Source organism: Cheilinus undulatus, linkage group 5, assembly GCF_018320785.1.
Source record: "Cheilinus undulatus linkage group 5, ASM1832078v1, whole genome shotgun sequence".
Lineage (NCBI taxonomy): Eukaryota > Metazoa > Chordata > Actinopteri > Labriformes > Labridae > Cheilinus > Cheilinus undulatus.
The window spans coordinates 21,789,504-21,814,670 of NC_054869.1; the positions used below are offsets into that span (position 1 = coordinate 21,789,504).

The following is a 25,167-nucleotide window of genomic DNA, read 5'->3' on the forward strand; positions in this document are numbered from 1 at the left end:
CTCTGCTGTCTCCTTCCTCCCTGTCATAATTCAATATTTACAGTTTAAGCTGAAAACTGCTCCCTCTTGGCTGCCTGTATCTGGTATCCATGGCAACAGATTCGAGAACAGAGTGCCGTCTGTATGTGTCCATGTGTGTGTGCTTGGTGTGTGCGTGCATGTGTGTCTGTGTGTAATGTTTACTGATACCCAGCAATTGATTGGTTGTTGGGGAGCAGCTGTTGACCCCTCACTCTCAGGGGTCTCTTTGTATTCTTGCACACATCCCAAAATCAATAGAAACACATGAATCAGGACACACACACATGTACAATTTCACAAGTCTATATTTGGGGAGTCTTTACATATATTTTTTATCTCTCTTCCCCAAAAGCCTAAAGTCAAGTCAGAAATTTGCAGAGAGTTTAAGGACATTTACCATGACTCTGAGTTTAATAATAAAGCCAGCTACAGCTCAGATTTACCATGAATATGAGCCTAATAATAAAGTCAGTGTAAAGCTTGGATTTACCATGAATCTGGGCATTATTATAAAGCCAGTGTAAAGCTCAGGTTTACCATGAATCTGGGCCTAATAATAAAGCCAGGGGAAAGCTCAGATTTACCATGAATCTGAACCTAACAACAAAGCCAGCTATAGTTTAGATTTACTATGAATCTGAGCCTAATAATAAAGTCAGTGTAAAGCTTGGATTTACCATGAATCTTGCCGTTATTATAAAGCCAGGGTTAAGATCAGATTTACCATGAAGTAAGGGAACAGTAAAAAGGTAAATGTTTGATTAACATCAGACATATGACTTTTGAGTTGTCCACTGAGCTGTCTTCGAGTTTTTCTTAAAGGTCACATATTATGCAAAACACAGTTTTTCAGGCTTTTCTAACAAAATATGTGCCCCTGGCCTGTCCACAATACCCCCAAGAATCAGACCCCCCACCCTCCCACCCCCTTCAGAAAATGTATGCTGAAAGATGCCCTTCTCAGATTTCCCCTTCATGATGTCATGTGGGGAGTTAGCTCTGCCCCCAAGTTCAGTTGGCCCTCCCTGCTTGGAAGAAAGCTCCTCCCTCCTCTCCTGATCTTCCTTAGAGGAGGATCTGGAGAGCTTCATCCATTAAGCCCAGCCATTTCATGAGAGGGGTGTAGTCAAGGGTGGAGTCAGACAGCCCATTAACAGTTACAGCTACAGACACAGAAACAGCTCATTCTGAGCAGGGCTGAAACAGAGGGGTTTTTAGACATTCAATAATACAATACTGGAGTGTTTTTTTCAGAAATGAACTTCACGGCATGTTTTGGGGATCTCTGAGACCAATAAAAACTTGTCTTAAAGGGGTCAAATATGTGACCTTTAAAGTGAAATAAGACATTAAGGAGCAGTGGTGGACTTATTTTACATTACTGTGGCTGCAGTGGCTTAACCAAAGGCTGCTGAAAGAGCAAATCAATCATGAATTAATTGCGATAAAAAAAATTACTGCACTAATGATGGATATTTATGAGTCATGATTAATCCAGTTATGCTGACAGCCATGCTTTATATATATTATTTTCCACCCCCCAACCAATTCTCCTATCTCTACACTCAAACAGACCTGTACATCTTCTCTTAATACACACAGTTCCCTCCTCATCATTTCATAGATGTATTATTATGTCTCTGCTCCTTTGGTAATATTCATTAGCAGTATGTTTTATGAAGACATTCAAATAATATTACATTAGACTTTGAAATGTTTCATCTGATAATATTCCACTTTCACAGAAGGCATGTGTTAAGGCTTATTTCTGATGATACATCATATGGACAAAAGTATTTAGCTACCTGACCATTAAACCAACAGGGGCTGTAATAACATTGCATTCATTCATGTTAATACATGTACTTTAATGTGGAGTTGCCCCCCTTTTGCTGTAATAGCAGTTTCTACTCTTCTTGGGAGGCTTTCCAAACAAGTTTGGAGTGGTTTTGAGGGAATTTGTGCCAATTCATTCTGTAGAGCATTTATAATGCAGGCACTGATCTTGGATGAGAAGGCCTGGCTTGCAATCTCATACCAAAGGGGTTGAGGTCAGGGCTCTGTGTGGGCCACTCAAATTCTTTCACATCAAACTCATCAAACCATATCTTTTTAGTCCTTGATTTGTGTACTGGGGCACAGTCATGTTTAACAAAGGGCTTTCCCCAAACTGTTGCCATAAAGTTGGAGGCATAGCACAATGTCTTGGTATCCTGAAGCATTAAGGTTGCTCTTCACTGGAGATAAGGGGCCTAGCCCAAACCCTGAAAAACAGCCTCAAACCATTATCCCACCTCCACCAAACTTCACAGTTGGCACAATGTAGTCAGGCAGATAACATTCTCCCAGCATCCGCCAAACCCAGACTCGCCCATCTGACTGCCAAACAGAGGGGCATGATTTGTCACTTCACAGAACATGTTCTACTGCTCCATAGTCCAGTGCCACTGTGCTTTACACCTCTCCATATAATACTTGACACTGGACTTGGTGATGTGAGGCTTTCATGCAGCTGCTCGGCCATAGAAACCCATTCCATGAAGCTTCTGCTGGACAGTTTTTTTTACTTACATTAATTCCAATAGAAGTTCGGAACTCTCAGACATGGAATTAGGAGAGCGTAGGCAATTTTTACACACCATGCGCATTGCAGTAATGACCCCTCTCTGGGATTTTACCTGGTCTTCCTCCTCATTGCTGGGTTGCTTTTGTTCCTAAACACTTCCACTTTCTTATAATATCCTTACAGTTGACAGTGGAATATCCAGCAGGGATGAAATTTCACAAATCATCTTCTTGCAAAGGTAGCGTCCATCACAGTACCAAGCTTAAAGCCACTGAACTTTTCAGAGCCACCCATGTTGTATCACTAATGTTTGCAATTGGAGAATGCATGACTAGGTGCTTGCTTTTATACACCTGAGCAACAGGCCTGATTGAAACACCTGCATTCAATAACTAACAGGTGTGACCAAATACTTTTGTCCAATTGGTGCATCACAATAATTAACCATCCTAAACCATTGATGTACAACCTAGAGATTTTTGGGGATGCTAAAAATCTCAGGGGGTGAGGCCTTGTCTGTTCTAAACATATTAAAATTAGATTAGCACATATTTACAAAAAAACCACAGTGAACATTGATCACAAAATATGAATCGCATTCCAAATAGTTTTAAAGAATAGTTTAGACACTGACACTCTAAAAGCTAAATTAAGTTTCCTCCTACTCAAACGAAATGGGATTAAAAAGAAGTAAGAGGAGCTACTACAATGCTGAACTCTCTGAGTCATAATTTAACATTTAAATCATAAAGGATACTGTGGGGAGTTTCTACATGAAAGATTCTGCGACCCATGGGCTAATCTATAAATATAGTTTATCATCTTTGTCATAATAAGAAAAGCTTTGCCCATAAACCACAACTACCGAGATGACTGCTGATGGCGTATGTGACAGGAACAGTGTAATGAAGTTTTATCTAACATGTGTTCAGTGAGACAACACACTCCATCCACTGACACGTTGTTTCAGAGGAAGACAGTGTGGGTGTGTGGATGATTAGAGGAAGATTAATGTGAGGATCTATTTGTGTTGGTGCTCTCCCCTTAAGATGTCAGATTACAGTGTGATGGAAAATTCACATCAGCCTAACCTCAGTGATCCTCAGTTGTTCCATTAACTCATCATTGACACAAGTTGTGTTTATATTGTGTCTCCATGCAAACCCTGACCTTCCCTGTATGGAAAGCATCCTTTAACATTAGCAAGTGATGCAAATGATGTCAGATGACCTTTTCTCGCTTAGTGCCCCACAGTTAGCTGTTACTCAGCCCTGGCATGTGTGAGCGCATGGATATTTGTGTGTGAAAGCCCACGTGTGGAGCACCCACTGGGAGGTATTTCATTAGCCGGGGTGGTGTTTGTGATTATGCGCTCAGTAGCATGAAAATACTCAGCTCAGTTTTAAATTTGTTGTTAGAGATCTGCATTGCAATCAGTGGTTTGGGTGTTGTTGCTTTTTCACTTCCCCTGCTGCTGTGCCACATTGACGATATAAGAACTTGCTGTGCTTGGTGTGTTTATGTCTGTGTTTTTGCTTGCGATTAAAAGTATCAGTGCAGTGTATTGTTTTAAAAGTCTCAGTACTATAGCAGCCCATTACTGCTGTGTGTTACTGTATGCAACCTTGTGAACTCTACTTCTATCTTTATGAGGACTAAATCTTTTGATGATGATAGAGTTTCAAGAAAAAAAGTAGGGATGCACAATATTATCAGCATGATATCGTATGGACAGATAATAGCCTTAAACATCGGCAAAATGTACATACTCTTGAGCCCCCCCACCCCCCCATCTAGATGGATGGAGTTCCCCATCATGCCCTTAGACAGAGTGTTTAGATGTGTTTAAGATGTTTCTTGATGTTTGATGATGTATTGTTGTTTTTTTATGTGAGAAACACCAGGAATGAAGTTATCCACTGAGTTAGAGATTCTGCCTCTTACTTTAAGGTCCCTGTAAAGTGATGAAAAATATATATATCTATTTTAGGTTAGTTGTATGACAGGCCACTGTGTTATGAACTTCCAGGCCAAATTTCAGTCATGAACAACATCTCTAAGTTGATAAAATTAAGCTTCAAAATCATGAAAAATTAGGCAGTAAAATGCCCTAGGATGGTGTGGGTGAATTGGTTAAGTGAGGTGAAGCCACACCCACTCATAAGTAATAAGATCCACTCAAATAAAAAAATGCTTCTTATCAGATTACAGCTTCTTATCAGACTATAGCTTCCCTGTCCCCAGCTTCTGTCTCTGCTCTGTGCCAGAGCAGAGACAGAAGTTGGGGATTTAATTGACTGTTTTCTGGTACAAATCTCTCCATCATGATGCTTTTAATGACCCATAGGCCACTGTGGCTGATAGATTTAAGAAATTTACCCCACAATGAACAAAAACACAGCATGTAACTGGCTGTTAACAGACTGTACTGAGATTAACTGTTCAGGGATTTTATATTGTTGTAATGTTAGGGGAGGTGGGGTAATTCCACATCAAAACCGGTGATGTCATGAGATCAGATTTTTGCCCCACTCAAATAAAACCAAGCCAGGAAAGAGGTGAACAACTTCCCAACGGTCTAAATCAAACACTCAGTCACACATAGATCTCAGTATTCCAACATATATAATGTGTTAAGACAAAAAGGTTGGATTTCACTTTACAGGGACTTTAAAGGATGTATACTATGAATTCTTCATCAGTATGATTTGTCTTGTATGAGGTTGACTCTCTGTTTTATTCATTCCAGAGGACACCCGCTTTTCCACAGATTTTTAACTGATGCAGTTCAGTCATATTGTAAAATGTTTAACGCTTTCAAAAGTTTAGTTTAACTTTCTGTATTGTGAGCCAAGACACTTCTAAAGTGTCAAATTTAACTCTATGAGTTTAATTGGCACTGCCAATTTTGGTGTGATTTTACTTTAGGTGTGACTTTGCCTGAGCAACCTGGTTTGAGATCTATTCTCTTGTTGTTCTTACCAATAAGAAAATATCATAGTTTACTGCACAACTCCTCAGTAGTTACTCAGTACTTAAAGTAACTTTAAATTGAATACTTTTTACTTTTACTTGGGTAGAACTATAGACAAGTATATTTACTTAAGTAAATTTTAAGCAGAGTAATTGTACGTTTGCTTGATACAATAGTAGTGTAGTTTTTCCACCTCTGCCAGACTGTCTACTCGCTCAATCTTCTCTGAGCTCTACCTCATTGAGTCTCTCTTTTCACTGGAAACACAATGTGTTTCTTCATTTTAAAAAAGCTATGTATATATTGGTATATATATCATTGCGGCATCAGTGTCAGCTAAAATGGGTTTGGATATACTGGCATATTTGATATGCGCAAAAAAATTAAAATTAGTATTGTAATAACTTCATAAGCTCTTGGCTTTTAGCGCTGAGTTATTTCAGTAAGATTCAAGGGGATAACAAAATTAGTATAACATGATCTTATTTGTTTTACAAATCTTACAAGCCGGATAAAGATTTCTACTAGTTTACTGCAAGTTTGTTAAAATTTGAGGGGAGAAATGTGTTGAATGCCACATGTATTGCTGGTTTGTAAGTAAAGAAGTACACCATTCCTAAAAGCGGAATTAAACTGCAGCATTTCATTGTGAAATAAAATGTTTTCATTATTTTTCTTTTTTTCTTTTTCTGGTTCTGCATTGGACTTAACCAAGTGGTACATAAATGTTTAAATGGAGTCTGAAAATCTTTAATTCAGCCTTTTGATGTGGCAGTGTAGAAGCATTGGGAGCAGCCTAAACAAGACTAATATTATGCCTGGGAAGAAGTTGTTTAAAAAAGAACTACATATCTAATGTTACACCAATATATCAGTTTTTTCATAACCTCGCCAAAGCTCTGCATTCTGGTTCGCATCCTAACATGTTTATAAATGCAAAACACCGACATGTTCTAGCAGTGACTAAGTGAAAACAACAGGCCAGATGTTGCTTTCCCACCTTGCTCTACAGTCCCACAGGAGACAGCCCTGGGAATTATGGGAAGGTTGCAAAAGGAGACACGTTAAGCGTCCATGCTGCCAGGTGGAGGCGATGTCGCTCCTCCTCTCCTCTCTCCTCTCCTCTTCCTCTGCTCGGCTCCGCCACAGCTCTCAGTCTGCTGGGTGAGATCATTACCAGACACCAGGCTCCGGGACCTGACATTCACCGATCGGAAAAGCAGAGAGAGAGAGAGAGAGAGAGGGACAGAGGGAAAGAAAACTCTGATTTGTTACTACCAGCGGAGGAAAGCGAGATTAACCCACCGTCTCCTTCCTCGGATCCTCGGTGTCGTGAACTGACGGCGGAAAGCGCGGTCTTGTCGCTGACATTTTCCCGCTGGATTTGGGCTTGTAGTCGTATGCGGGCTTGTTTTGACTGCAGTAATAGTCCTGCTCCCCCCTCCTCCTTCCTTTCCTCACCAGCCGAGTAGCGGATTTGCGAGGGATCTGAGCGCTGTGCAGCTCCCCGAGTGACCAGCGATCCTGCAGGGCACCAGAGCCTCTCTGCACCGCCGCGGATCTCCACAGCACGAGTCAATCCTCCGGTGCCTCAAAAGATCCTCTATCTGACAGGAATTGGACACAAGCGCCAAGTTTCCAATTGGATTTTTTTTCTCCCTTGTACGGCTACCTTCCTCGCTACTGTCATCAGATCGGCTGCAAATCCCATTTTCGCCTTTTTTCGTTCCCAAAGCCCCGTTGACGCCATTTTCCTCGGGGTTTTCTGTCAAAAAATATATCCATAGATTGTGGCACCGTTTGACAGCTCCCCGGGAGGCTGTCATCCCATCCGTCGCTTGTGTAAAATGTGTCTAAATGGATTGTAAATGATCTTGATAAAATATTTACACGTTAGAGCCGAGTGTGTGACAACATTAGATATGGGTAAGTAGTCCCGGTTGACTGGCCACATTCCACACCTGAATACACCTCTCCTTTAAATGTTTTCATGTTTTCACCCATGTGCCTCCGTGTGTCTGCTTTACATGTTCGCTTTTTTTCATGCTAACTTCACATACGTTTTACTCATATCATGCATGTGCTATTATATTCTCTAATTTGCATGTAATAGTCAACGTGAAATTTCTTCGTGTCACATGCCAACAAATTCGACTTATCACACGCACGCGCCGACATACTCAGTCTAGCACGCGCGGTCTCGCACGTATACACAGACAATCCCAAACAATGCTGTAAGGCTCGGTCTCTCCTGCTATCATAACTGGGTGTGAGACCTTGTTAATTAGGTGGCAGTAAAATAAAACAGCTAATTAGTTCAATGGGATAAAGTGTCCACTACACATTGATCAAGGAGCAGCTCACGCACTGCTGCTCACGGCCTAGCTCTGTTTTTCTACAGAGGTGGACCTCCTGCATGTTCATTGACATTGATAGTCCATCACATAGCAGAACAGTCCGTGACATGTAGCATGCTGGCAGATGGTGTTGACTCGTTCAGTGTGTCATAGGCTATGTCATGTTTACCTGAATACTCAGAATTTGTGGTTGGATGTTTTTTTTTTTCTTGCCTGTTCTGGATGAGATACAGAGTCTGGTGATGGATACTTGCCTGGTGCCAAGGGATTTGGAAGTTTTAAGCCAAAACAAACCCAGTTTTTTCTCACTTGAGTTTTTCCAGTTGTTTGTAGAATAACTAAAGTGGTTGTTTTCATATGATATTAATCACATTTCTTGATAATGTAGCAGTGCATGGTTTCTCATTTTTGTGAAATATCAACTGCTATAACTGCTGATATGATGGCCTAGTACGCACATTATAAGGGGCTAGTATTATGCTGTAAAATGATACAAAGAACAGTATCTGCAATGTTTTACAAGTAGGAGTGCAAGTGGTTTGGCTTGGTTTGGCACAGATACCTGATACTGGTATGTTGAACATCGGTATAGCCTGATATCATCCTTGTTGACAGATGTCATACCATCAGCAATTAATATGGCATGGCTTACCAAGGTCAGTTACTAAACTGTTGTGTTGTATCATTTTAATGTTAATATGCTTGTGCATCCAACCACTGGTTCAAGAAAGGGGTTTTCATTGGGCAAAAGAAGTCACCTATCAGACAAACTCTGTGGGAGTCTTACACCATCTCTGTGTAGGGTTGGGTATCTTTTTTTTTCTGATACTGGTGCTAAATTGATACTTTTAAAACAGACCTTGTGCCTAAACAGTGCCTGAATTGATACTTTTGAGTGAGAAAAAAGTATGTTGAAAGTCAGTGGGAGCATCAAAGCTGTCTGGGTATTATAAATGATTTGCATAAATATCTTAATGAGATTAAATATGGAATAAGAAAGGGAATCCGGTGTAACTTTGCACATAATTCACACAAATTCTGTAATGTTTTTTCTTGCCTTTCATTTGCAGTAGAAGAGTATCAAAACGAAGTATCAATATCTGTGTTGTAATTCAGTCCAGTAGGTATTGGATGTGTTAGTACCGGTACCACGTTGGTACCAGATTACAGTACTCATCCCTGTCTCTGGAAAAAACAGCAATATGCTCTTTGTAAAACTTGTCCTAGTGATATTTCTAAAAAAGAGACCACTAACAAAAATTTAAATTCATCAGATCTCAGCTAATTTAAAAGAGGACAAAATGAAAAAAAGCATTGGTGTTGGAATCAGCCCTCAGCTAAATTGTTAAACATTGCCCTGATTTTGTCAATCTGTGCATCTGTAGCAAATACTCAATATCAGTTATTGAGAATGTATTGGAAATTGAAAAAAGACCATTGAAACATCTCTTAATAGCATACATGCTAGGGTCACAACACAGGAATTTTAACCTTTAATACAGTTCTAGTAAATAAACCATATTGATACCTTTCTCGCCCCGTGTCAACTAGTGATAGACCGATCATCGACCTGATTGAATATTGAGGCCGATACTTGGCATTCTGACGAATTAGCCTTTTATTTTATAGAACATCGATAAAGTTAATCAAGAGGTGTGCTACTTTGGTTCCACTGAAAAGTGTGTCTTTTCCTATGGCTTTTTTTTCATTCTCCACAGTCTAACCAAATGTCCTGTATATAACACAGTCTGATTGGCTAGATGTCACATGAATAGCAGCCAGTCAGTGACACAGTGAGCGTATGACATCACCTCTTGTTTTTCTGTGACTACTATATTGCTCTGTACTGTTTCTCATGCTGGCAGAGCTAGGGCGAAATTGAAAATTTTCCTGCATTTTTTGCATTTTGCATGTCATAATAGATGCATATTGGTTCTAAGTGAAAGTATTGGTATCAGCCCTAAAAAAACAATACTAGTCAACCCCTAGTGTCAACACTAGTAGAGGATAGAAGCAGATTTCTTGTTTCTAATTAACACAAATTGCAGGGAAACTCATGCATAAAAAGCACAAATAGAAGGGCAACGTTTTATGAATGTAAGGTTGCCAATATATTTTTGCAATTCAGACAGTGTGTAGGAGTGTCAGTTAAGGATGCACAATATTGGATGTTTGCCAATATGCCGATATTTACAAATTAATTTTAGTGGATACCAATATTGAAATGTAGTTCAGACCAAAAACTTCTGTCCTTTCAACACACAATTTATAGTTTAAAGATGAAAAAATTCATAAATTTCAGTCCTTAAAACACACTTTAAAGTGAAAGGAATAGGGATGTTCAGACACCATTTCCTTCCTGATACAATTCCAATACCAGGGTGTGAGGTATTGGCCCATACCCAGTACTGATCTGATACCAGTGTGAACTTTCTGGACTGACTGTGCAGACTAGCAAATTATTACAGAATTATTACAGACCTATATTTGACTCAGAACATGGCTCAACAAATAGAATCATAATGTATAGCATACGACAGAGCCGGTCTGGAAGGCATTTTAACGATCACAGTTTCATAGAGAAACTGTTACAGAGCCACCAGTCTTTGCTGCTGCAGCGGGTCCTTTGGTTCTTCTTCTGCTCTTGAACCGGTAGTAGATGCATGCTGTGCTTTCCGGCAATGAAGAAGAATTGATTTCTGGTTATTTGTGCTAACATTTAGCATGGCTAAATGAAGCAAAATGTAAAGCTAAACCAAACGGTATTGGATTGGTGCATAAACCTGTGTACTTGACGATACCAGTACCTGGATTTTAAGCAGTATCGGACGTATTTCCAATACTGGTATCAGAATCATAACAACCTCAGTAAGGGATGATGATGAATAAAGAAATAGACTTCAGCTGACGTAGGTCTGTTGGTCTAGCCTGAAACTCCAACAGCTTGTTTGTGTGTACAGCTAATATTTACAGCAAGATATAGGTTGGTTTAATAGCCAAAAAACAGTTCTAAATATCAGCAGAAATTTTAATATTTTCAGGTACCAATATCATATCGATAATATCAGGCATCCCTAGTGTCAGTACTTTTTCACACTATCAGTCCTTGTAATCATGGAGATTGTATTGCCTTTGACCAGCGATTCTCAACTGGCCAGGCATGAAGATCCACCTCCACCTCCTTTCGATAAATTAAGACCCAAATTCTTCAAAATGTTCAATATTGCATTTAACGAAAAATGTTACAGTTTGGAACAAAAATGGAATATAAGAAACAGAACGAAAGAAATATCTTTAAAAAAGAGCATTGTTATGGAAAGACAACAATGCATGCATTTTATTTTAGTCAATTTTTCTAACACAGTATGGAAATTTGGCAATTTCTTGAAGAATTTATGTATTATCTTCAGCAAACCAGCTTTGTCATCCAGGAGAAGGAGATTGATAAGTTGAAATCTTTCAAAAAAAGACTCATTTACTTACTGACGCTAGAAAATGAAGAAAAAATTTATGTCCTCTTAGGGCTTTAATACATGGAAGTTTTTGCTGCATATTTCTTCTTGGCACACAATCACAACCCACTGGAAACAGCGCTGCAACCCACTGTTGGGCCCCGACCCACCAGTTGGGAACCACTGCTTTAGTATTGAAAAAGTATCAAAGATATTGACAACTTTTATACATGCTGTTCTTTTAGTGGCTTCCTTATTGCAGGTAGTTGTCCAGGTAGAATCAGGAGGACTCCATTCTTACATTTATCGCTATCTTGATCCGTTTCAGTGTGAATTGCTTGGTCAGAACTGATGTCCATGCTTTGGTTGTGCGGTTGAAGGTGAGGTCTCGAGAGTGAAATGCAGTGCTCTGCTGTTATCAGTAGCCCCCAGAAACCTCAGTCACAACCACAGGACCAGAAGATAAATAGACAAGGCTGAGTGAGTCAGGGAAAGTGTGGAAAAATGGTCAGGGCTTCAGGATAAATGGGAAAGGATGCAAGGAAATGAGTGCTGGATGGAAACGAAGAACAAGGGGTGAGGATACAGAAGCAATTGAAAGAGAAGTATGTGGCCAGGTGGAAATGGAGGTTGAGGGATGGATCATAGAGGTGATTGAAACCATCAATCACGTTAACAGTTTTTTTGAAGTGGAAACTCTGGCAGCATTGTTTTTGTGGTGTAAAAGTATGAAGCAGGCTATTTAAACCTCTATTAGGTAATGAGATGCCCATGCCACATTTAAATTAAAGCATGAGAAATCGATTAGGTGTATCCCCCTTCTGAGCTGGATACCTCAGGTCGAAACAGGATCACAGAGCAGGGGGAGGAGGGAATGTGAACGGGATCCAAGGACAAATCTAACTGTTGGCAGGCGCTCTTAACGGAATATCAGCACTGGAGCACCTTTTGGCAGAGCGCACAGAAAGAGTGAGCGAGGGAGGGAGGGAGAGAGGAAAGAGGTAGCACAGAGAAGAGGAGAGAGAACAGAGGTTGGGGGGTGGTGAAGGGAAGGAGGAAGACAGTTGGGGAGAAGGGGAGGTGTTTTTTTTTTCTTTTTTTTTTTGCTGACAGCCATTTTGTGGCTTCTGCTGCAGTTAAAATGGTTTAACATTCATCTGCTTGTGCCGAGGTAGTTAGGTGAGGATGGTTTTAGTGCTACCTGGCATATGGCTCATCCAGAGGAGCGCGTGCGTGCCCGACTGCACAAGACCATCATTTTCTATTACGGCTGCCGCACATGCTGCTTTATGATTGTCCTTCTAGCTGAACACATGCCTGAGCAGGGGAGAAGTAAGGGTTTTATTTGCTATTTCGTATCAAACTAGTCCATAATGTTCACTGAAAAAACAGAATTTGTCTTTGATGTGGACAGGAGGAAAAAAGATTGCTTCCCTCATCTTGCTCCTTTCAGAGGCAGACGACTAATAGACTCCGAGTCAGAAAAGTCATGCTCCTCCACTGGATTTGGAAGAAGTCTGGGGACATGGCTTTTTGATTTGTTTGCAACCAAAGATTGGATCCTTTTAGAAACATTGGTTTACGGGATTGCCCCCTTCACCACAGGGCTAGAATAAAAGAGAAAAAGAGATAAATGAGAAACGAAAATGGCAGACAGACAATGTTCATCATCCCTGTGAGATACTCATCCTCTGCCAGGGCCAGTCAAGCCTCTACTCCACTCTTACATCAAAGGAGAACAGAAAAAAAGGCTCTTCACCTTGTGCAATCACACGGGCGTTTGCTGTGCTTTTGGATGTGTGAATGTGCGAGCCTGTGTGCGTATGAGCATCCATGAGCTATTTGTGAGTCTACCTCAGGCACTGGGCTGCTGGGTATGCAGCCTTAAAAGGTTGTGTTTCTGCTGCCATCCCTCTCTGTCTCTTTCTCTCTCTCTCTCTCTCTGTCTCTCTCTTCTACTCTCATACTCACACTTGGTCTGTTTTGTCTGTTCGTCCATATCATTTCCCATCTCTGCTCTGTCTGTCTGCACTCCATTATGGATGCTTTATCATAATTGTTTTCAAAGGACAGGCTAGAGTGTCTCATTCACAGCCTCTCACATCCAGCACAGGGAGCGACCTTATGCTATTTGAGAGGGAAGCTGCCTGGTTAGCGCTGCTAGTTTTTGAGAACATAATAAAGCTATTTATGCAGTGAGCCTGGCCTCTTACAATCACCCTGCTGTCTGAGGCTGGTCGAGGTGTGTGTGTGTGTTTAAGAGTGAGAGAGGGGAGACAGGGAGGCCCGAGGAGGGGTCAGTCTTACATAAACCCTCAGCTAACAGAGAACTAACACAGCTTAGTGCAGTGAGCAGGGATGGAGGAGAAACAGTCATGACCAGGCTAAGTAGTTTGAACAGTAATGACCCAGTCTGACTATGGTGCTAATATGTGACGCCATTTTGTTGTCACACTGGTTAAGTCCAAAGAGCACTACCCACAGTGGATTGGTATCCTCTGTTTTTCACGTGTGTATGATGTTGTGGTTGGCAGCTGTCTCTTTTTCCTGTCATTGTCCTCGATCACATGACACACAGGGTGGCTTTCACACATGCCATGAGGCAGAGTCACCGTGCTGACATTAGGGACAGGGAGGATCCTGGAGGACCAAAAAAGGTCATGTCGGCACTGTATGATCAGGGACTGAGCTGGGACTCACTGTGTATTAGTTATCCCTGTAAAACTTTGAATACTTACCCTGTTATTACAACGAACTAGTGTCATGGTTTTGCATAATTGAGCTCATCGAATGCAAATACAATATAAATTGTACTGGATGTGACCTTTGACCAAATTCCAAAGCATACTGTATGTTTTCAGACTAACTGCCAAACTCCCAGGTAGGTCTGGGCCTACACTTTGCAGCAACAGTATTATCATGGTGTTATAACACGGTATTGCAAAATTAAAAGAGATTTGTGCATTTAAATGCATATTTAGAGGTTACAAGCCCCTTCTTACCCTAAAAACACCTGTGATGGCATTTTGAAGTCATATCTGTGCATAAGATCACTGAAAAATATTTTTAAAAATCTCTCTGTATGCACGTCTTTATAACTGACCTGTAGTTTTAAGTTTTATTTGTCTTTTGCTGAGGTGTGTTGAACTGACATTACATTTCCTGACATACAAGTACAAATGGAAAAAAACAAGGGACTGCTATTGTGAAGAATTGCTCATGGTACCATTTTTATCATTGATTAAACTTTGTTTTTACGCTACTAAAGAGTCTACAACTAACTCTGTGACCTTGTTTATCACCACAGCTAGAGGTGGAAAAAGTACATGACTCCTGTACTCAAGTGAAAGTACAGTTACTCTGCTTAAAATGTACTTAAGTACAAGTAAAAGCACTAGTCTAGAAATCTACCCAAGTAAAAAGAAAAGTATTGAATGTAAAGTTTACTTTAAGTATTGAGTAGTTGTATAGTAAAATATGATATTTTCTCAGTGACAAGAACATCAAGAAAATAGATCTCCAACCAGGTTGTTCAGGTGAAGTCACACATCTTTAACAAGGTCAAATAAAGAGGAAAAATTTGATGGATACTAATATGACTTTAACTCTTGGAATAGCTGTGGCAGGTTGGGTCTCCTCTGGCACATGGAGAATACACACTATTTGTCCTTTAGGAGTACCTAAAGTCAAAGGTGTGAACCCTAACTCTATTGATAACTTCACTCATGGTGCAAATGTGTCACATATCAAAAACAACAATCCACCAGAAACATGAGTGATGGAACCCCAGCAGGGATCACTGTACACATCTAAACACTCTGCCCAAAGGCATGATGGGGGACTCTGCCTACACATCCCATGGATTTGAAGTGGCAGTGGTTGAGAAACTTAACATAAATCAAGTCTTTACAGAGTTGAACTACCACTGGTGGACCAACACTGTCTGTCTCTGTTACGGTAGCAGCAACATCATTTTGCCTCATGTGTGCCACAACAACGATGATGACGGTGCTACAAAAATCCATACTATGGCAGAAATTTTACCCGTGGCAGTATAGATACCGGTTTTGTAAGGAGCTTCATATTGAGGAGTCTGTGATATTTTGCCAACCCCACTCATGCTCCAGAGGGTCAAAATATTAGGAACACCTCTTACAACAACATCAACACTCACTATCATCTCAGTAAAGAAGAATGAATCATCTTGTGACAGTGTCAGCATTTAGTCATACATTTATTGAAGTAAAATCCATGGTAGAGATGTTATTGGTGGGCCTTACGTTTCATAGATGTGTCTACTGAAGTGGTCAGTGAGTGTTTTTACAAATTATGAATTTATTTTTATCTGTAGGTAGTAGGTAAGCACCGTCGTAAGAGTCACTGGAAATGTGCCTCTCTGATATCCTCTAACCCTGCATGCACATTTTCTCTCCTCTATCTCTCTGAACAGTGAAGTCATGAATCAAACTATGACCAGCTCTTGCTCTTATCTGTTGGGCAACTTTTGGTCGATTAATGATGTTTTTCAGTAGGCCATAATCGCCGGCTTAAATCAGCCAGCTGAATCATCGGTTGAACTGTGGTATTCACAAATACACAAACTGAAAATTTCCCCAAATTTTTGGGGTGATCACCACGTAGGAACCAAGTTTTCCCCCTAGACTTTACCCATGCTTTTTACCGCCAGCTCTGTTGTAGCATTTCTCCATAAATACAGGATGATCAGATATGAGAAACCAGCAGGTAATATTCAGAAAAAAACTGGGGATGCATGATATTGGATTTTTGCTTAATTCCAATATGCCTGTATTTACAAAGTCATTTTAGGGATACCAATGTTGATGCCATATATACAGAAGTGTGGTTGAGACCTTCAGTCCTTAAAGCACACTATAAAATCTAAGGAATGAGGATGAACAAAGACTTCAGCTGATCTGGCTCTGCTGGTCCCAAACATATTCATTCATATGGTTGAAATTTTTCAGCCAATGTATCGCTGGTGTCAGGCCTAAACCTTGTATCTCCAAAATCACCACTTTTCAGAGATCGAAAAGAGTGCTGAATATTTCAGTTGATTTAACAATGAATGGGCATAGCATCTTTTGGACACTTGTTACAAGTTAAATCCACTGATCGTCGCAAAGGGTGACCAGTAGCACTGATATAAGGAAAAAAAAACTGAAAAAAGAAGATACCAGGTTTTGGCCTGACACCAGCAATATTGGTTGTAAATATCTGCAGAAATGTTTGCCGATAATTCACTTTTGAAGTAGAACCTGCTGATATTATGGCGATGATATGCATCCCTTGTAGAAGTCACTGAGCAAGCATAAAGCAGTGATGCTGTCGATACCACAGGACCAGTGAGCGACTGGTGCAATCATTGTGCACGTAATGAAGCTACCTCATGCTGTTTTCTGCTTGCCTGTATGCTCTTTACCATGAGTGAATGAATATGTAAAGTTTCATGTTGATATAAGGAAAGAAATCATTATATTGCCATATACTGTTACTTCCATTATCCTGTTGCTCTTCTTGCGTCATGTCTTGCCTCTTGAGGACACCCCTACCCCCAACCCCCTTTTTGTGCATATTGCACAAACAGCGTCCCAGACTGTCATTTCTTCTGTGTAATGTTCTGCCCTCTGATATTCTTCCACTGAGAGCCGCATAAGCTCCAGTGGCAGCCTGTCCTGAATTTTTCTTTACATTTTCAGCTTCACATATGCGAATCAGGCTGCATAGTCTCCTTTTCTGTGTGTCAGTTCTGCAGATTGGTGTAACCTTTGCTGCCTTGTGGTTATGCAGTAGACAACTTCTGTTTTGAAGACTCTTACTAATGGAAAAGTTTAAGTGAGGAGGCTTTGACTTTAGATTTTAAGCTTTCAAAAAGCATGGCACTCAAAAGCTTTGTTGTCTTGAAATCAAACAGAAGTGTCAAACAATTGTACGCTTTAAAGTCTAATGGGAATTCAGTAGTTTCTTCTATCTACCAGGGTCACAGTTGGGCAGCTCAGATGTCGCGTTGGAAGATTTCCTGAAGGCAACAACAAGAAAAAAATCCTCAAGACAGATTCTCCTCTGAGAACTATGAGAAAATTTAACTGCTGTATTAAAACAAGACTAAAATCCCCATCAAGTTTTAGGAGTTCTGCATTTATTGACTGAACTGCCAGTAAGCTAGGGAATCAATCAGATGAAATTTATGCGCTTTGGAGAATGTTTTGCAATATAAATTTGGCTGTGCAATGTGGAAGCTGTCATGAGTTTATAAGCTTTAACAAGTCAAACCACTGCTTTGTCCTTTTAGCCTTTTTCATACTTGGAGCCACCAGGACCAACATGCAGAACCAGTATGAGTCAGCTCTGAGAGATGGAGGTTTCAGATTGGCAGACTTCACCACTAAAGAGGGGGGAGTGGAAACAGGCCTTTTCCTTTTTATTCAACCTTGCCAAAGCAGAAGAAAACCTTTGACCTCAGGGTTGGACAGTGTTTTTGTTCAGTCTTAAACGGTTGAAATACTGCTGTGGATTATGATTATTCAATCACACTGTAAGCACAGGAGGGGTGCAGCATTTGGCACAGCAGGAGGGGTGTTTGGGTTCAGATCTTGCACGGCTGCCTTTATAGTCCCTCCAAATATTCAGAGACATCAAAGCGAGGTTAAATGGTGAATGCCATAAATGTGGATGTAAAAATGAATGTGATTGACTGGCGACCTGTCCGTGTTGTACCCAGCTGGGTTTAGCCAGCACCCCAGGACCTTAAAGGATAAGCGGGTGTAGCTCTAAGCATGTATTGTGAGGTATTATGAAGGGGATCAGCTGTTAGTACAGTGGCGTGGGCTGGTACAGTAGAAAATACACACGGCTAGTATAAAATACCAGCAGTAACCATGTCAGAGAGGGTATTAGCAGAGGTTAGGGGTGGGTAATTCTATATTGCCCTCGTCAGGTTGGGTAATACCATATACAGGTTTATATGCTGTAAACCTTTTGTGCTCTCCACTCGTTGTAAATCTGCAGCAGGCTGTAAGCTTTTATTTGAGTCCACAGGTAGTGGTCCAGTCTGGGTTCACGTTGGTGTGAGTAGTGTTGGTCTGAGCTCAGCATGTAAGACAGCATTCCCCACTTCCAGCTCAGTCATGCCTCATGTCATATTGACTGATGGGATTCCCTGGAGCTGTAGTGAGAAATGTAGTCCAGTGTTTGTTTGGGTTGCTTTCTGTTTATACGCCTGTGTGGAAGTAAGCCTGAGTGAATGCATATGTCACTGCGTGCACTGATGGAAGTATGTCATATAAATCTGTGTCTGCATGTGCAATGGTCCAAAAAGAGAAAAATAACAAGAAGTCTGTGACAAATGGCCGCCGCAACCTTTCCTCCAGAGAGCACGAATAGCAGCGGGGGTGAAGAAGTGTACTCGGTGACAGCAACTCTGTCACTGAACGTGTATTTATGAGCATATCTGGATGTTTTTTCATACTTGTGTATATCAATACCACTTCATGCATGTGTAAAACAGTTCAGACGCTGGTTTTTCCAGACCAGCTCGTAAACCACATCTGGGGAAAGAATTTAGATTCCTTCCCTCCGTCTTTCTCTGCTGCCTTCACTTCTCCCCATGTGTGATTCCCTCCTTCCCTCCCTCTTTCCTTTGCTGCTTTGCAGAAAAGAAAAAAAAAAAAACAGAAGTCAGCTTCTTGTGTCCTCAGGCTAACTTCACCCTGGTTTTAGAGCAGAGAAGAAGAATGTCTTATTTTGCACTGATCACTTCAGTGTCTGCACAGCTCTGCTTCAGATCCGTCGTGGGGAGGGATAACGGGAGGGAGCAGGGATTAGCAAAGATTGAGTAAAAGAGAGAGGGAAGCAAGTGGGTGTCAAAGCCGAGTTTGTTTTTGCGAGGTACAAAATGTAAATGAGAAAGTGGCGGCATGCCTCTGCAGCTCTGTTTAGCTTGTGTGTTTGTCTTCATACATAACGGGCAGCTAATGATGCTGATGACAGCAGACAGGCCTGTGCTGAAAGCTGGCACTGCAGTGGGAGCTAAAGAGATGACAGGACTCTTTTTTTAGTCATTTTCTAACCGTATCGTTCACCTGCTCTCTCCACAGACAGTCCCTGGCTTCGCCGTGTTCCTGCGGGACTACCAACACCACCCCAGTAGCTGATTGACAACAACCAACCAGCCCGACTGACAGCTCTTCTCTATCATCCTATTGGCTGGCTGCCACAGCTTCCCCAATCCTGATTGGCTCAGGCGGGAGTGTGGATGGAGCCAAGGGATCTGGTTGGCTCGGCCCGACCCAAAGAGGCTGAGTTACATGGAGGTAGGGTGGGGCCAAATGAAGGGGACCAGCAAGGAGCCGGGGGAATGGGTTTGGCACGCGGTGAAGACGTGGTTAACGGTGCCATCAGCGAAGGGGAGGGGCTAGAGGAGCAAGGGGAGGGGCTTCTTGAAGAGCAGGAGTTCTCCATCAAGGAAGCTAGTTTTCAGGAAGGAAGTCTAAAGCTGAAAATCCAGACTACCAAGCGCACCAAGAAGCCCCCCAAGAACCTTGAGAACTACATTTGTCCACCTGAGATCAGGATGACCATCAGACCCCCGGTCGGAGAGGGCAAAGGGGGTCGGCAGGGGCGGAATGGAGGCGGGGCATCAGCAGGGCGGGGCCAGAAAGACGAGGAAAGAGGACCCCCAAGAAAAAGGGTAAGCTGCTCCCTCTTAATGGCTTTCTATTGATGTGTGCTTTGAGCAGGTGTATAGTAAGATATCTACTACATGTACTGTATGGTTTTCATTCAAGCTATAGCTGAGTAAAAAACTTCTTTCAGCTTCAACATCTCTGAACTTACTACCCACTCTACCTCTTACTGTACCTCTCTCTTCCTCTCTCTCTCTCTCTCTCTCTCTCTCTCTCAGTAGCTCGTTTCCCTGCTTGGTTACACAGGGTCAAAGTTTGCAGCGTAATTGAAACCAGTCATGGCTAGCTGAGATCACACAGTAACACACACACACACAGAACACACACACACACACACATGCAGGAGCTGAGAATAGGGCTGACATAAGCAAGTGACAGCTGGTGTCTGCTCTCTCCATTTGTGGTCATATAGAGACCTCTCTCCTCTCCTCTCCTTTAATGAAATCAGTTCTTTTGGGTCACCCCCTGTCAGTCATCACACCCTCTAAACTGATGTTTGCTGTGTGCGACTCTGTGTAGGTACAGGTCCTTTGGGGAATCTTGTGTTTGCGGGGTGTGTTGATCTGCAGTCTGCTGTGTGGGTGTTTGTGTATGCGTGTAGGTCCAAACCTGGCAGATATCTCCATGTCTCTTAGCTCAACAGGCCCAGCAGCAGCAAAAGGTGTTTCATCAATGCAAAGTTGGGCTAGCAAAAATTTCCAATTCCAATTGTGTTTACTCATACTGCAAATTGTTGTATTGAAGGGAATTGTCAGTTGTATGCCATTCTCATTTTAGTAAGAAGATATCCACAAATAAGGAAAGTAGGATTTTTTGCAAACTATTCTAGAAAAATTTACACTTGAATGTTTGCATGATATGTAGAGCATAACATCAATTTGAAAATTGCAGTTGTCCATATTGCTGTTGAATTAGGAATGCACAGTATTGGATCTTTGTGGATTTCTGATATGCTTATATTTCCAATAGGGACACTTGCAGTTAAATGGTTTTATTTGCCGACACGGGATTTACAAGTTGGTTAAACTAATTAACAATAAATATTTATTAACTCAGCCTTGAAATTCCAGTCTGTAATGCTCTTTTAATCTGTGATGAACCTCCCACCACTGTAAGCCGCTGTAGCTACAGTTAATGGCCGCTGCTTTCCTGTCTGAGCTTTTCCCCCAACACTTCACCAGAAGTAAACATGAGAAGCATAGCGGTTAGCATGTAGTAGCAACAGCACAGTATGACAGTTTTTTAAGTAATAAATTAAAATAAAGTAGTATGTGGGCTGTTGAGGGTTGAACTCCCAAATAACAACTCGACCAAAGTGAAAAGAGGCCACATATCAAAGCACAGTACTAATCTCCACAGAGAAGAAGGCTGGTAGAGCTAGCTGTCAATGTTAGCGGGTGTGATGTGAGCCTGATATACTCTGCCAGCGTGGCTAACACAGCGACCCTGTGATGAACTTGACTGTTTTCTTATATTTTCTTCTTTTTAGACTAGTCGGTTGAACACAATTTATATGAGCATTTAGCCAATGGGGAAATATATGCATAAGAACATCCCTAATTTCCAAACTCATTTTAGCTAATATTGACAGCAATCCTGATACATTCACACCTTTTTAAGTGTAAAAACACCCTGTGTCTCTTGTGGAAAAGAGGCTGAGTCAAGCAAAGCTTAAAAAGGAGACAGGCCCTTTAAGTGCAACCACCTATTACCGATTGTACATTTTTACATTTTGCAGACTTTTTTTTTGCTGATATATGATTTACACTGTCTATATGTGTAGATGATATATTGACTGTTAAAACTGGCAGAAATGTTTCTTTACCCCAACACCGTATTTAACTTTTTAAGCTAACATCTGCCGTTACCGATATCATGCATCTGAAGAGCGAATCTAAATGTAGATTAAGGTGACTTCTCATTAAGATAAAATGTGTGCTACAGTACCATTTCAGGTACCATTTTTTACCATTTGAATATTTTGCAGCAGAGGTGGTCTGATACAAATAAATATATGGTGCACAAATTTATTCGTAAATAGAAATGCATGATATTGGATTTTTGCCAATATCTGATTTACAAATGTTTACAATATATATTTACAAGATGATTTTAGCAGACACTGATATTGAAACAAATATTTAAATGAAGTTCAGACCTAAAACATCAGTCCTTAAAACATAATTTGAAGTTTTAGGATGAACAAATCAACAATTATCAGTCTTTAAAACCCTGTAAAGTGTAAGAAATAGGGGAAGTGATTCTCTCTGTGTCAGTGGCACCCAGGCTTAAGTGTTGATTGGCTTATTTTCATGTCCAGCCAATCAGATTGTGTTGTGTAATGGCCATTTGTGGAGACTTTGGAAAGTGAAATAAAACCAGAGGAGAATATACTCTGCAGTGGAACCAAAGTAGAGCACATTTTGATTAATTAACTGAATGGAATGGTTTCAGTATTTACAGCTGATATAGGCAGATGTTTTATAGGATAAATATCAGCTATGAATCTCATGCCAAATTATATCATGCATCCCCAAAAAAATCATTCTTTTCAGTCATTTTTCAACTATTTCAATATACATTTAATGTGATTTTTAATATCAATCTTTGAAACTACAAATCATATCAAAATCCCAGTTTAAGTCCAAATAATTGCAGTTCAATATTTCCTCAAAACCGTTCAGCTCTGCTTCAGACTCACTCAAATTTAAGAGGCTTGTGAAGACAAAAGGCTGAGTGTGTTGACCTTAACAATAATTGAGTCTTGCACGGTCAGATAATGTGTATCTGTACTCTATGTCTTCATTTCTGTCAAGGTCTGATGCCCTCCAAATTTTATTTTAATTAATTCAGAAAAAATGGCATAATGTATCTTATTAAACATCTTGTTCTCTCAACGATATGAGGTCTATAAAATCAGATAATGAAATGAAATACAGTAATCAGCCAATTAGAGGCTGCATGCAGCTCATCCTCCCAGCAAGGCTCCCTGTAGTCTCATAAGCCATCAGGCTATGAATGTATTATACATTATTTATATTACAGTCTCCAAACTTGGAAAGTGGAACTCAAAGGAGAGATAAAGAATCAGTATGTAGATGTGAAGTTTGAAGTTTTAAAATGAATGAAGCTCTGCTGATCTCTTAAAATATGTCAAATATAACAAGAAATAAAATGTTATGATGCAGCTGGACTCCTTTGTGTAAACTTCTCTCCAGCGCATTTTTGGGTGTCATTGGCAAGACTATGTGTCTAATGCTAACATGCCCAGGAGAGCAGGGATGGGAAGGGTCAGCTGCTTGATATGGGAACAACACCTGTGCTTTTACAGGCACCTGGCACAAGCACTACATACTGGGTTCCCAGGAACCAGTGGGACGACAGTGACACCCGCGTGCATTGTTGGAGGGATCAGCTGGGATGATACCTGGACAGATAGGGCATTGGTTTGGCGCAGGCCTGGAAGATGGTCATCAGAAGGCCAGAGCACTACAAGACCAAGGTTTATGTGGTTAAGAGCTGAACTGCCAAACCTGACCTGACTACATAATCATGCTGCACTGTGGCTTTTAAAATGTAACATTGGTGGGGCAAAATAGACTATGGCTGTTAAAATTAGACTCTGATGGAGTGCCATAGTTTATGTAGTTGATGAGAAACCCTGCATAGTTTGATACCAAGGTAAAGAACTCCTCCTGTAATCTGTCTAAATGGTACAAAAACATAGTTGTTCACATGATTTTGTTTAACTGTGTTAGTGTGCTAAGATTTGCCAGCAACTTTAATGAAAAATATTTAAAAGCAATCAGCCAAATCTTTTGCTCGTAGTCTTTTTTGTTTGTTAGTCTTGTCATTGTTTCTGAAAGTAAAAATGAGAAGCTGAACTTGAGCGTATTACTTTCTTGTCATAGATTGACACCAGCACGAACCACAGTTTCGGTTCGTTGTCCTCAGGATGTGAATTCTCACCACAAAGTTCACAATTAGAAGTCTAATCATTATGATGTGTCTGTTAATGTAAGAATAGAAAACATGTTGACCTTTAAATGTTTCATGTTTATTCATATTTGTAAAGTTAGCTGAACATGACGCTCCAGAGTGTTGGTATCCACTCCTAATCTCGCTCCACTGGCCCCCTCTGTTACAGTGTGATTGACAGACGTTGTCATAGTGACAGGAGAAGCAAGCTGCTCTCTTTTGAGATTTGGGGTTCAGGGAGGAACAGGGGGTGTTGATTCAGATCAGTTTCAATCCTTCATCCTCTACACACTGTCCCTCAATCACACCCCCACCCTCCCCTCTCTCCTCTTCCTTCCACCCCCCCTTGCATCCTTTTCCTCCATCCAGCCATCACCTGCCACCCTAAGGGTGTCATACAGACGGGCTCAGTGGAGAAGAACGGGTTAAAGAGAGAGGCTGGGTTGCTCTCTGTCTACCTCTCTTGTGTGTATGTGTGTGTGTGTGTGTGTGTGTGTTGAGGTTAAATACTCTCTTTGTAGTGTGTGTGAGGCTGTGTGTCAGGAGGGGAGGGGGAGGCGAGAGGGGGAGCAGATGGACAGCCGCTCTCGCTGTATTGTGTCCACATCTTCTCTCTCCCTCTTTCTCTCTTTTTTTTATCTCTCATCTGTCCCTTCTTTCTCTGCTCTTTCCTTCTCTTCCATGGCGTCTTCCTCTTTTCACTCGCTCTTTTTCACCCCTCTTTTCTCCCTCTTCCTCCCTCTTTCAGCCTCTGTTGTCTTGTGGCAGATGGCAGCGTGGGGCATCAGCAGCAGCAGAGCAGAAGCCAGAGTGCGAGCAGGAGACGGAGGAGAGGAGAAAGGGGGTTGTGGAGGAAAGAGGAGGAGAAGAAAGGAGGTGGGGGTCAGGCATATGGAGAGCCTGGTTAAGGGGCCCCCTCAGAGGGAGTGTGCATGTGCGTGTGGTAGTGTGATGAATAGAGGAGGGGGGGAGGCGGGATACAATAGATGCCCATTTAGACAGAGATTTGACTCTAATAGATGGAGAAGAGGAGAGACAGACAGACAGATAAGTAGGCAAACATGGAGAATGGGGCAAAGAAAGACATGGAAATGATGTTTTTTTAACCATTCTTTCT

General features: G+C 41.2%; 1 protein-coding gene across 1 annotated transcript in view; it reads left to right on the forward strand.

The window, feature by feature from the left end:
- Positions 1–6,689: 6,689 nt before the first annotated feature.
- The window catches only part of setbp1 (SET binding protein 1), a 63,942-nt gene continuing 45,464 nt past the window's right edge, over positions 6,690–25,167 (forward strand). The window contains exons 1-2 of the mRNA XM_041786802.1: positions 6,690–7,487; positions 19,485–20,077. Coding sequence (XP_041642736.1) covers positions 19,643–20,077 — 435 coding nt within the window. The 5' untranslated portion in view covers positions 6,690–7,487; positions 19,485–19,642. The remainder of the gene's footprint in view (positions 7,488–19,484; positions 20,078–25,167) is intronic.